The sequence below is a fragment of the Sapajus apella genome, unplaced genomic scaffold (genome assembly GCF_009761245.1).
Source record: "Sapajus apella isolate SASKATOON/1434 unplaced genomic scaffold, GSC_monkey_1.0 scaffold175, whole genome shotgun sequence".
Taxonomy (NCBI): Eukaryota; Metazoa; Chordata; class Mammalia; order Primates; family Cebidae; genus Sapajus; species Sapajus apella.
In genome coordinates, this window is record NW_022437115.1 from 446,524 (window position 1) to 459,739 (window position 13,216).

At 52.4% G+C, this 13,216-nt stretch overlaps 1 protein-coding gene across 14 annotated transcripts in view; it reads left to right on the forward strand.

Annotated features, from left to right (window-relative positions):
• Positions 1-3,882: 3,882 nt before the first annotated feature.
• MAPK8IP3 (mitogen-activated protein kinase 8 interacting protein 3) overlaps positions 3,883-13,216 on the forward strand; it is a 58,209-nt gene continuing 48,875 nt past the window's right edge. For 6 of the 14 annotated variants that reach the window (XM_032268031.1, XM_032268036.1, XM_032268033.1 and 3 more), the window contains exon 1: positions 3,883-4,368. In XM_032268031.1, coding sequence (XP_032123922.1) covers positions 4,051-4,368 — 318 coding nt within the window. In that variant the 5' untranslated portion in view covers positions 3,883-4,050. The remainder of the gene's footprint in view (positions 4,369-13,216) is intronic. The other 8 variants (XM_032268040.1, XM_032268039.1, XM_032268042.1 and 5 more) reach the window with 3 other exon arrangements.

Below are 13,216 nucleotides of genomic sequence, written 5' to 3' on the forward strand. Positions count from 1 at the left end.
CGCCCGGCTAATTTTTTTTTTTTTTTGTATTTTTAGTAGAGATGGGGGTTTCACCATCTTGGTCAGGCCTGTCTTGAACTCCTGACCGTGTGATCCACTCGCCTCGGCCTCCCAAGGTGCTAGGATCAGAGGTGCAAGACACCATGCCTGGCCAGAACTATGTGACTTTTTTTTTTTTTTTTTAAGCAGGCATTAGGGCAGATACTTAGAAATTAAAGTCGAATTTTAGAAACTTTTATGCCCATCTTACATTTTAAGGTCTTTTAATGAGGAAAAAGTTGCATGACAGTATTTCCAAATCTGAAAGGAAGTCAACTCCTCTATTACAAGAAGTTCTTTCTTCTCTCTCTCTCTTTTTTTTTTTTTTTTTTTTTTGGAGATGGAGTTTTGCTCGTCACCCAGGCTGGAGTGCAGTGGTGCGATCTCAGCTCACTGCAACTTCTGCCTCCCGGGTTCAAGCAGTTCTCCTGCCTCAGCCTCCTGGGTAGCTGGGATTACAGGTGCCTGCCACTACGCCCAGCTAATTTTTTTATATTTTTAGTAGAGACAGGGTTTTTCATATTGGGTAGGCTGGTCTCAAACTCCTGACCTCAGGTGATCTGTCCACCTCGGCCTCCCAAAGTGCTGGAATTACAGGCCCGAGCCACCATGTGCAGCCTTTCTCTTTTTTTTAGACAGAGCCATTCTGTCCCCCAGGCTGGAATGCAGTGGTACAATCTGCACTCACTGCAGACTTGACCTCCCAGGCTCAAGTGATCTACCTCAGCCTCCCAAGTAGCTGGAACTGCAGGCACGCACCACCACAACCTGGTGATTTTTTTCTTTTTTTTTTTTTTTTTTTTTGTAGAGTCTGGGTTTTACCGTGTTGCCCAGGCTGGTCTCAAACTCCTGGGTTCAAACTATCCTCCCTCCTCAGCCTCCCAAAATGCTGGGATTACAGGTTATGAGCTACAATGCCCAGCTGTAAGAAGTTCTAATTCAGTGCCAACTTTCAGGTGCAGACCAGTTATATGATTCCATAAGCATCAATAATTATCCACCATACATCTTGTTAAAATTTCATTTTGTTTTAACCAACTTCAAGTAACAAATCTGGCCAATCATGTTAGTGACAAGGTGATGGGCAAGTCTGTTGGCCTCTCCCCGTGGCAGCAGTGCTCCTACTGTAGTGCTACCTCCAGAATTCAGACGGCTCAGATTTCTCAAAGGTATAAAGCAGAAGCTTTAAACATCCCCCAAACTGCAAGCTTGCTCTAACTTGCTCACCAGGAAGAATTACAGATTACATCCATTTACCGTGCCTCCTCGTTTTGACTTTATAAAACTTTGTAACTCTCCGTAACCTTTATCACATTATTTGCTACAGATGGCATCATGCTCCTTTCATGGAGTAGCTGATCTGTTTTGCAGGCTTAGAAATGGAAGTTTGGGGTCAGGCATGGTGGCTCGTGCCTGTAATCCCAGCACTTTAGGAGGCCAAGGCAGGTGATCACCTGAGGTCAGAAGTTTGAGACCAGCTCAAAAAACCCTGTCTCTACTAAAAATTATAAAAATTAGCTGGGCGTGATGGTGTCTGCCTGTAATCCCAGCTACTCAGAAGGCTGAGGCACGACAATCACTTGAACCCGAAAGAGGGAGGTTGCAGTGAGCCCGGATTTCACCACCGCACTCCAGTCTGGACAACAGAGTGAGACTCCATCTCAAGAAAAAGGAAATGGAGATTTGGGAAAATTAAGTCACTTGGGATCCCAGGAAATTTGAATCTGAGACTGAAACCTCTTAGTGGGATGGGTGAGCATACAGCAAATCATGTTGCGAGGAGAAAACGTGAAAAACAGTAGGGCCTGGCGTGGTGGCTCATGCCTGTAATCTCAGCACTTTGGGAGGCCAAGGGGTAGCATCACTTGAGGCCAGGAGTTCAAGACCAGCCAGGGTAACACAGTGAGACCTCCATCTCTACAAAAATGTTTTTAAAATTGGCCTGGCAGTGGTGGCACACACCTTTAGACCCAACTGTTCAGGTGGCTGAGGTGGGGTCACTTGAGCCTAAGAGTTCAGGTGAGCCCTGATCATGCCCGTGCCCTCCAGCCTGGGCAACAGTGTGAGACCCTGCCTCTGAAAACAGAACAAAAATATCAGTAGGGTGTCAGCTACAGGAGTTAATGTTTCCGTGCAGTCAAGTTAGGGTGAGAGGATGTGAACTGATGAGGATTTGAGTAGGTGAAAGACGGTAAGTGAACATTTCCATTACCATTAAGCCTCACTGATGTGGTTTCTTCAGAACTCACAGTACATGTGTGGCTCCCAAACTGAGTTTCAAAGTCTTGGGTTCATGGCGTTCCCCTGCCCAGCAAAATAAAGTGCAAATCTTCTGGAGCAACACATAAGTTCAGGCCTCAAATACTTCCAGAGATAAAGTCGTGAGGACACTAGCTCAGAATGGGGGAAGGGGAGCCTGCACCAAGAGTCAACCAGGATGACATGCAGAATCAGAGCTGCAAAGGCTGCAGATACTGTACTTATGAGACACACACAGAAAGCTTAAAGATAAATACCGATTTGGAAGTAGTAAGAACCCATCAAAACTGCTAAAATATAAGAAATCAAATAGGTCAAAAATAGAATCATTGGCTGGGCGCAGCGTCACTTGGGGAGTGAGGTAATCCCAGCACTTGGGGAGACCAAGGGAGGCGGGCAGATCACTTGAGATCATGAGTTCGAGACTTGCCTGGCCAATATGGTGAAACCCCTGCCTCTACTAAAAATACAAAACATAAGTCAAATGTAATGGCGCACGCCTGTAGTCCCAGTTACTCTAAAGGCTGAGGCAGTCGAATCGCATGGACCCGGGAGGCAGAGGTTGCAGTGAGCCGAGATCGCGCCACTGCACTCTAGCCTGGGCGACAGAGCGAGACTTCGTCTCACCAAAAAAAATAATAATATACATACATATATATATATATATATATATATACACACACACACATACATACACATATGTCTTTGAAATTAGTAAACCAGTAGTGGATGTGTTAAAGAGATTGCACATAGCTGAAAAGAAATAAAAAATCTGTTCAGCGCCGTGGCTCACGCCTCTCATCCCAGCATTCTGGGCGGCTGAGTCAGGAGGATCACTTGAGGTCAGGAGTTCGAGACCAGCCTGGCCAACATGGTGAAACCCCATCTCTACTAAAAATACAAAATTATCTGGCCTGTAATCCCAGGTACTCGCAAGGCTAAGCCAGGAGAAGTACCTGAACCCGGGAGGCAAGGGTTGCAGTGAGCCGGGATTGCGCCACTGCACTCCAGCCTGGGCGACAGAGCGAGCCTCCATCTCGCAAGAAAAAAACCCGAAAATCTGAGTAAGTCACACTGTGCAGTAGGGAGAAGTGGGCGAAAGGAAGACGGCCACACTGCCGGGTTTCAGGATGAGATGGGCGCTGAAGGCGCATTCACAGAACCCCGGGAAGAGCCAGCTTAGATGGGAGGTACCAGGAGAGGGGAGGCGCCGGGCGCGGACTGAGCCGGGCGCAGTGCCGCAGGGAACGCAGGCGCATCAGGGCGGTCGGGGTGGAGGCGCAGGCGCTGAACCTTCACCTAAAGCCGCTGGTGCGTGCAGAGCCTGGGGACGCGAACGAGGTCACTGGACGGCCAGGGTGGTCGAGACGTGCTCAAGCTAGCGCGCGCTGCGGACGGCAGGCGCGACCACAGCCGCCCCGCAGCGCCCACCAGCCGGCCTGGCCAGGAGCGCCCCCAGCCCCCCTCAGCCGCGCTTCCGGCCCAAAGCCCGGCTTCCTCTGACGTCACGGCCCCTGCGCCCCCTGGCGGCGCGGCCGCCGCGGGACGCGCGGGCACCGCCCCCTCCGGCTGGCGGGCGGGACTTCCGGCGAGTGAGTGACGGGCGCAGCCTCGGCAGCGGCGGCGGCGGAGCCCTGAGGCGACAGCAGCTGCAGGAGGCGACGGGCCGCGGCCTGCGGGACCTGAGGCAGCCGGGGCGGGCCGGGCGAGCCGGCCGGATAGCTAGCCGCGCTGGCGGCGGCGGTGGCCGCGATGATGGAGATCCAGATGGACGAGGGCGGCGGCGTGGTGGTGTACCAGGACGACTACTGCTCCGGCTCGGTGATGTCGGAGCGGGTGTCGGGCCTGGCGGGCTCCATCTACCGCGAGTTCGAGCGCCTCATCCACTGCTACGACGAGGAGGTGGTCAAGGAGCTCATGCCGCTGGTGGTGAACGTGCTGGAGAACCTAGACTCGGTGCTCAGCGAGAACCAGGAGCACGAGGTGGAGCTGGAGCTGCTGCGCGAGGACAACGAGCAGCTGCTCACCCAGTACGAGCGCGAGAAGGCGCTGCGCAGGCAGGCGGAGGAGGTGCGTGGGCCGCGGGACCCGCCCGCACCCCCGTCCCGGGCCCCCGACCCCCCCCCAGCACCCAGGACTCCCGGACCCCTCAGCGCTCACCCTGAGACCCGCCTGGACCCCTGCCCCACTCACCGGGACTCCCCCACCCCCTCTGCCCGCCGCGAGACACCTCCCTAGAGCACCCCCGCCTGCCCAGGACCCCACCCCAACACCAGGGACCCCGTCACCCCCAGGCCTGGGCCGTGGCCCCCTGCCCCGGCCCCAGCCCTCAACCCTCAACCCCAAACCCGCTGTGCTTGGCGTCATCCCCGGGGAGCTCAGCCTCAAAGCCAGGCCTCGCTGTCCTCTCCCACCCACCTCTGCATGCCAGCTCCCTTTGCTTTGGTGCCTGTGTTTAGTCAAAACCGTTTTCCAGACCCCAAGTGCTGCTACCTCTGTTAGCTGCCATTCTAAACCCATCTCGAAAAGGAATCTTTGGTTTTCTGAGGGTGCTGCGGCTGTCTGTTGATGATGTCCGAGACCTTTCCCTTGTCCCCGATCCCGTATTTTGAAGGTCTGACGGGTGAATTGACTGGTTGATGTAAACACAGAACAAGGCCCCAGACGAGCTGCCCCTGTCAGCAGGCGGAACACTCGCGTTCTAGAGGTGATCGCTTTGCCCCTTGGTTCCTTGCCCGGTGAGATTGTTAGCTGATGTAGCCAGCGCTGAGAAACTCCACTCTGGCTTCTGAGGAGTTAAAAGTCGGAGTTTGAAGCGTTTAATTCTGGTCTAGGATGTCTCCATAACCTGGAAATCGCTGATTTGTGAAGCAGTTGGAAGAGCAGTGCCCTGTAGGGAGTACCACTTAGCTTCATTCATTCATATCAGACACTAAGTTGGGCCTGCCTGTGTGTGGGCCCAGAGCCTCGCCCTTTGTCGGAAGCAGGTTCAGGGAGCGCTGGTTCCCATCCCTGGTTTGCCTCTGTGACCTTGGCCTGTCGCCTGTCTGGGTTTTGATTTTCCATCAAAGGAGTGAATTGTGCTAGGCGGTCTCTAAGCACAGACATTTTCCCATTCTAGGAGTTAGGTGATGCTGTTGGACTTATGAATAGGAAGTACCTTAGGAAATGACTTTGAATTCCTTTTCAATTAATTTGGCTTAACATGTTCTTGACTTTAATATGAAAAGGGTTTTTCAGCATTTTGGCTTTTTCTGAAACCAAAGTGAGTTATGCCCTAGTTTGGTTTAAAGCATGTTTAAAAAAAAAAAAAAAAAAAAAACAGTGTGTGATATCATTGCTCCTTACTGTGGTTTCTGTTGCATTTGGGTTTCCTGCTGTCCACAGGCAGTTATGTGTTGATTGGAATGCCCCGGTTTCACCAAACTGAGTTAAAGCTCTCAACTAAGGGAATGCAAGAGTTCATGGATTTTGGAGCTCAGGGTGACAGTAGGCATTTTACTAGGAAGGAAACTGGCCCCGAGAAGTGGAAGAGCTGAACTAAGGTCACCCACCCCAGAAGTGCCCAGCCGGGATGCAGAGTGAACGCGATGCAGGCCTGGGTGACTGCTTCCATGTTGGGCAGCTGCGGGCGCTGAAGGACTACTCCCCAGAAGCCTGGAGCGCCGGGGCTCCCCTTGCTCAGCTGTGGAGCTGTGGCTGCCTCCCGGTGCTGGGCACCACCCTCCACTTCTCTCCCACTCTCAGTGGCCTGACCTAGATTTCCGGTGGGTTTCTTTTCTTTTACCTTGGACCTATGTGGCCATTGTAGTGGTTGAGAAGGAACTAGAAGGAGGAAATCAAGATGGACAACGTTAAGGGTAGGAATTATAACCTTGCGGCTTAAAAATGAGCTCTGCATGGGATAGGTGCTGCCCGGCTCTGTGCAGTTCACATGCAAGCTGCAGTGAGTGCCTCTGCCCTCCCCCAGGGCTTGCACTGGACTGAGCCGGTGGGTGTGCGTGTGGTTTGCAGAGCTATCGACTTTAGGCTGAGACCCACCATTGCCTCAGCTCTTTAGAGAAGCTGCACAGAGAGCTTTGGGAGCCGAGCCTCGAAGCCCACCAATGCTTGGCCAGCATGGAGGCTGTGATTAAACGCTAATAGTGCGCCCTTGGAAAGACCTCAGGGCTTTACAGCTAAGGAAAAGGGCTCATTGCTGTCAACATTTGGCATGCTTACTCCTCTTCTGAGTCAAGCAGACATTCACTTCCAGCTTTGTGGAGAGACCATTGTGCCCTGTGGGCCGGCTTCTTTTCTAGGCAGGGACTGGTGATCACTTAGATGTGTGTCTGATGAGAGGAGAGCAGGACGTCACAGGCTGCAGGCTTGTCTTGTTGCAGAGGCGCTCCTGGGTGAGCTGTCAGCCGAAGCTCCGTCCCCAGCCACTCTGCTCTAGAAGGCTTAGTCAGAGATGGGTAACCTGAGCCACTGCAGCCTCTGAGCAGACAAAATCTGCAGGGTTTGGAAAAAGCATGAGCAGAGCAGACATCCCTCCCTGTTCCCTTCGTCTTACCACTAATAACCACAGCGATGCCCAGTGTGCTCTGATACCAGGCAGCTGGGTGTATGGGAGTGATAGGAGCTAAAGAGGGTGGGGTCCTGAGAGAGTGACCCAAGCTGTGGCGTCCACAGTCGCCAGCCCACGTGCCAGCCCGGCCCTCAGGAGCCACATACCCTGGGCCCATCCTCTTCCCCTCACTGGGCTGCACGGGCCTCGGACGTTGCAAGTCAGTTTTATTTTAGGAGCCAAGCACCATCACTGGTTGTTGGTTGCCGGGAGAGTTGTGGGCAGGAGATTGAGCAGGGTCAGGGCAGAGCCCTTGACGGATTCTTAGGACCGCCTGGGATGGCAGGCACTGGACATTGCTACCCACCTCCCATGGGCCAGACAGTGCAGTTTCTGGTTGTGCAGGATCTGATACAAAGTTTCTTTAATCCCTCAAGTTCTTTCTCAGTGGGAAAGAAGAAGGTTGGAAACAGACCTGAGTGGGGTGGGGCTGGCGAGGAGCAGATGCTGCGTCTACAGGCACCATCCCGTGCAGTCCCAGAGGAGGGCCCTGCAGAGCCGCCACGTTTGCCATGCTTACCCGGGCAGCAAAGAGCCCTTCTCCCTGTAGTGACCAACCGCTTAGCTTGTAAGAGGAAATATGAGGTATTTTTTTACCTTGAAATATGAGAGGCGACATGTGAGTGTTAGTAGTCATTGTTTGCCTTAAAATGTTCTTAACCCTAAAGAAACTGCGGTAACAGCCCAGGCTCATGGCAGGCAGCTGGAGCGCGTGTTCTGTCAACACCCCCAGACCCCGATGTTCACTGATCATTCAGCATTTGATGCTGTGTAAGGAAAGGGTGCAAGGGAAGACAGCTTTTGTTTTTGTTTTGTTTTGTTTTATGAGATGGAGTCTCACTCTGTTACCCAGGCTGGAGTGCAGTGGCGCGATCTCGGCTCACTGCAACTGGATTTAAGCGATTCTCCTGCCTCAGCCTCCCAAGTAGCTGGGACTACAGGCTTGTACGAACATGCACAGCTAATTTTTTCATATTTTTAGTAGGGACAGGGTTTCACTGTGTTAGCCAGGATGGTCTCGATTTCCTGACCTTGTGATCCGCCCACCTTGGCCTCCCAAAGTGCTGGGATTACAGGCATGAGCCACCACGCTTGGCCTAGGAAGAGTTTTATTCAAACTTATTTCTCCCCAGCTAAATAAAAGTTACTGGCTAGGCGCGGTGGCTCACGTCTGTAATCCCAGTACTTTGGAAGGCTGAGCAGGTGGGAGATGAAGTCTCACCATGTTGCCCAGGCTGATCTCAAACTCCTAGGCTCAATCAGTCCTCCCACTTTGGCCCCGACATTTGACGTTAAACTCCTGACCTCATCTCAGGTCAGGAGTTTGAGACCAGCCTGTCAATATGGCGAAACCCTATCTCTACTAAGAATACAAAAAAAAAAAAAAAATGGCCAGGTGTGGTGGCGGGCACCTCTAGTCCCAGCTACTCGGGAGGCTGAGGCTTAAACCTGGGAGGTGAAAGTTGCAGTGAGCCAAGATGGCGCCATTGTACTCCAGCCAGGGCGACAGAGTGAGACACTGCTCAAAATAAATAAATACATGAAAATAAAATATAAATAAATAAATGTCGTCCATTTCATAGAACACGTGGATAGGATTAAGCTGGAGGACACAAACACCATAATCCTGCTCCAAGAGATTATCAGTTTGCCGTTTTTTCCTCTTTTTTTCCCTCTACCCCGATGATCTGCAGGAAGTTTTTTTCATATATGAATTAAGACACTGAATGAAGAATTTTTATTTTTGTTTTTCATATGACAAATAGTAAATTCACCACTGCTTGGCCAGGGTATGTGATTTCTTCCCCTGCCATGTTATGATGTTAAGAACAGCTTTTCAGTAAGTTTTTGTAATGAAGCTGTGAAGGTGGGGCAGCCAGGGCTTCCTGTCCCAGGTGCCGCTGAAAGCCAGCCTGCTGCAGCTGCACCGCTCACCAGGAGTACAGCAGTCTCCCTAAAAAGTGGAGCAAATAGATGGAGGAGCAATGGAGAAGGAGGTGCCTGCCAGCCAGAGGGAACACAGGGCAGAGGCCAAGGTGGTCTGGAAGCTGCTGGGCACAGCCTGCCCTTCTGCTGCTTGGCTGCGGGAGCCCCCGGGCCACACTGGCAGCAGCCACACAGGGTTGAGAGCTGGGAGAATTCAGTTCTTCCAGAATTAACATTTCCAGATGAAATGTACTATCTGTTTGTTTCATTTTTAAGTTTTTAAAAACCGTTTTGAAATAATGTAAGAAAGGTTGCAGAATTAACACTCCTCGCCCCCAGCTTCCCAAGGGCGGGCATCTTCCCACACTGTTCTCTCTGGCTGTGCGAGGGTCTCAGAGGTGTCTGTGTCCCCATCTCCAATGTTCTGGGGTGCCCCTCATTCTCCGCTCTTTGTGACTTTGACCGCTGCGACAGCACAGGTCAGTCACTTTGCAGCTGTGCCTCAGTCTGGCTCATGGGCTCTGGGGACCAGACATGGGACACGTCCCCAGGCCTCAGCAAGAAGATCCGTGGCATGCAGAAAGGAGCCTAGTAGATCCTTATCCTTTGCAGGATGGCTGTTGGGTGAGGGGGACAAAATTTTCGGATAGGTCCCTTTCCCCAGGTTCCCATTTATTATCAGGGTGGAAGGATGAGCTGTTAGTGCATGAAAATCACCGCAGAAGGTAGTCAGGCGCTGCCGGGGTGCTGGCTCTCCTGACATGTTTTCCTTTGCTCTGTTGAAGGTTGGGGTCCCAAGGCCGGGTGCAGTGGCTCATGCCTGTAATCTCAGCACTTTGGGAGGCTGAGGCGGGCGTATCATGAGGTCAGGGGTTCAAGACCAGCCTGGCCAATATGGTGAAACCCCGTCTCTACTAAAAATACAAAAATTTAGCCAGGAGAATCAGCATCAGCCACTTTAAAAGCCAGCAGGCCGAGGTTGCAGTGAGCCGAGACTGCGCGACTGCACTCCCGCCTGGGCAATAGAAGTAGACTCCGTCTCAAAAAATAAAAAAGGGGGCTGAGCGCGGTGGCTTATGCCTGTAATCCCAGCACTTTGGGAGGCCGAGGCAGGCGGATCACAAGGTCAAAAGATCTAGACCATCCTGGCCAACATGGTGAAACCCCCATCTCTCCTAAAAATATAAAAAAATTAGGGGCCAGCTGCGATGGCTCAAGCCTGTAATCCCAGCACTTTGGGAGGCCGAGGTGGATCACGAGGTCAAGAGATCGAGACCGTCCTGGTCAACATGGTGAAACGCTATCTCTACTAAAACTACAAAAAATTAGCTGGGCATGGTGGCACGTGCCTGTAATCCCAGCTACTCAGGAGGCTGAGGCAGGAGAATTGCCTGAACGCAGGAGGCGGAGGTTGCGGTGAGCCGAGATCGCGCCATTGCACTCCACCCTGGGTAACAAGAGCGAACTCCGTCTCAAAAAAAAAAAAAAAAAAATTAGTCGGGCATGGTGGCATGCGCCTGTGGTCCCAGCTACTCAGGAGGCTGAGGGGGAAGAATTGCTTGAATCCAGGAGGCGGAGGTTGCAGTGAGCCAGATTGCACCACTGCACTCCAGCCTGGTGACAGAGCAAGACTCCATCTCAAAAAAAAAGAAAAAAAAAAAGGGGAAAGTTAGGGTCCCGAGCTCCCCTCGTCACCCGGGTGTCCCGCTGCCACTAGGTCCTGGTGTTCTTTTTGCCCTGGGAGTTCTTTAACGTCCCCACTTTTCATTTCCTTTGCTGCTCTCTGCTTCCAGTCACAACCATCCCAGGGTCTCCCCACCACTTCTTCAGCCCAGAGAACCCTCACAAAGCACATCTGGTCTCTGAGTGCCAGGCCAAATTCCAGTTAGGGGTATTAGCTGGTTGTTTTTCTGGGGCAGACTGGACACCTCAGACAGCGATAACTTGAGGGGATCTGAGTGACAAGGTGGGCCAGGACACTGGGTAGACAGAGTGAGGCTCTCTCCCCCAGATGGCCCCCGACTGGGACCCCCTCACCAGCCTCATCTGCCTCTAGTCTTCTGGCCGCCCCCACCCTGCAGGCCTGCAGCTCCTGCCGCCTAAACCCCCTGTCCCCACCCCACCCTCAGGCTTTAGCAGGCTAGTTCCCTCCCTGCCTGATTCTCTTGTGTCTACTTCCCCAGTGCACCTGCAGAGAAGCCCCCATCAGGCACCCTGCCTGCCTCCGCCCGGGGAGCTGGGCCCCACCCAGCCTCCTTCCCGGCTTCCCCAAGTTAAGCTGCTTCTTGCTAACAAGGGACCGGCACCCTCTGGTTCATTCAGCCTCAGCCTGTTGTTTCTCCTTTTCGGCACACCCAGAGAGGCTGGCCATCTGTGTGTGTGGACGAGAAGGGGAAGCCAGCTTCTGCACACATCTCACCAAACTGTGCAGTTCCTGAAAGTCAAGGACTGTCTTTTGAGCAGCCTTTCTGTCTGACAGAACATTCTGGGATAATGGAAATGCTGTATTTGGTGCTGTCCAGTTCAGTAGCCGCTGGCCACATAGGGCCATTGAGCACTGCAGGTGTGAGTCATGGAACTGAAGAACTGGGTTTTTAGTTGTATTTGCCTTTTTTAGTGATGAAGTGTGTTGCCCAGACTGGTCTCAGACTCCGGGACTCAAGCAATCCTCCCACCTCAGCCTCCCCAGTAGCCAGGACTACAGGCGCTTGCCACCACGTCCGGCTGTGTTTTAATTAATCTAAAGTCACAATAGCCACATGTGACCAGGGCTTCTATACTGGACAGTGCAGCTATGGACAGCCTAGCTGAGCTGCCTGCGCATAGAGGCAGATGGTGAGTTACTCAGTTTTATGCGAGAAAGGAAGACACTTAAAGTGTAGGTTTGTTTCCTGTTTCGTGAACAGAGGGGCAATCCCGTAGCAGTGGGTTTCAGATACAGGACACCACACAGGGTAAAATATTGTGAGATGGGAAGGTAGGTGCCAGCGACTTAGGAGACAGCAGAGAGGGGCTGACATTCTTGAAAGGCCAAGAAGAGCCTGGTGGGAGACCGCTGGCCCCTCGGAATTCCCGTGTTCAGGCCCAGGGTTGACTTTCGCCTTGGGCTGCTGCTGCTTTTCTGTCCATGGGTAACAATGTTATTGTAGTGTCATTGACATATACTGAACTGTACGTACTTAAAGAGTGTAATCTGATGAGCTTTGAAATACATATAAATGCTGGATGCCATCCCTGCAATCCTGGTAGTGTAGACCCAAGACCCCAGAGTTACTTCCCTGTGCCCTGTGTGGCCTCCCCGACCTCTCCTTGCCCCACCTGTCCCCAGGTAACCACTGATCTGCCTTCTGTGACTGTAGGTTGACTTGCGTCTTCTCCAGCTTTGCATCATGGCGTCCCGCGGTGCCTATGCTGTTTCCTCTGACATCTTGCACAGTGATTCGGATTCAGGGACCCACCAGGCTGTGTGTGTTGTTCCTCCATGGCTGAGCAGGGTCCCAGCAGTGCTGTTTGTCCATCCGCCTGCCTGTGGAGGAGCTGGGCGGCTTGCTTTTACGTAACCTTCACGCCCGAGTGGTTTGTAAGCCAGCTTACCAATGGCAGGGCTTTGGGCCAGGCACGGCTCCGGGCAGTCTGGCGGTGAAACCCAGAGGCTACAAGTCACTTATGAGGGGGAGGAGTCCTTGCAGAGACCCTTAGAGCCCACGACATCATTAAGCAGTTACGGTTTTTTTTTTGGTTTTTTTTTTTTTTTTTGAGCCACTGTTAACAGCAAGAGATTGGGGGCATGCCACATCAAACGAGATAGGGCCTTTTCCTCAACGCTGTACCTGTGTGTTGTGGGGTTTCCAGGACGGGGATTTGGACATTTTGATTCTTGTTGTCAACAACCACAGATTCAAAGCTTGCCTTTTGTTGAAGTCTCTGGGTGCCCCTTCCTCCCCAGGCTCCCCAACCTTTCCTCAGCCAGGCTTTCTATCACCTTTCCTTCTTCCCAGGAAATGAATTCCCAGATAAACTCACAGTCCCAGTGGGCCCTTGTACACGTGTCCCTGTGCACCTGCCTCAGTTTAGAGCGCTCATATTTTGAGAGCAGGGACCCTTTGTCTACTGAGAAGAATGAACTGAGGCACGGTTAGCAGGTCCCTTGTTCAGTGGAACCAGAGGGAGTTGGAGGCTGGGGCCGATTAGGAAGTTTCAGAAGCCAATGTAAACTCCTAAGAATGTGCCAGAGAATAAAAGTTTACTCGAGAATAATTTTTCCCAGGGAGATTTTCTTTTCTTTTTTCTTTTTTTTGAGGCACAGCCTCGCTCTGTTGCCAGGCTTGAGTGCAGTGGTGCGATCTTGGCTCACTGCGCCCTCTGCCTCCAGGTTCAAGCGAT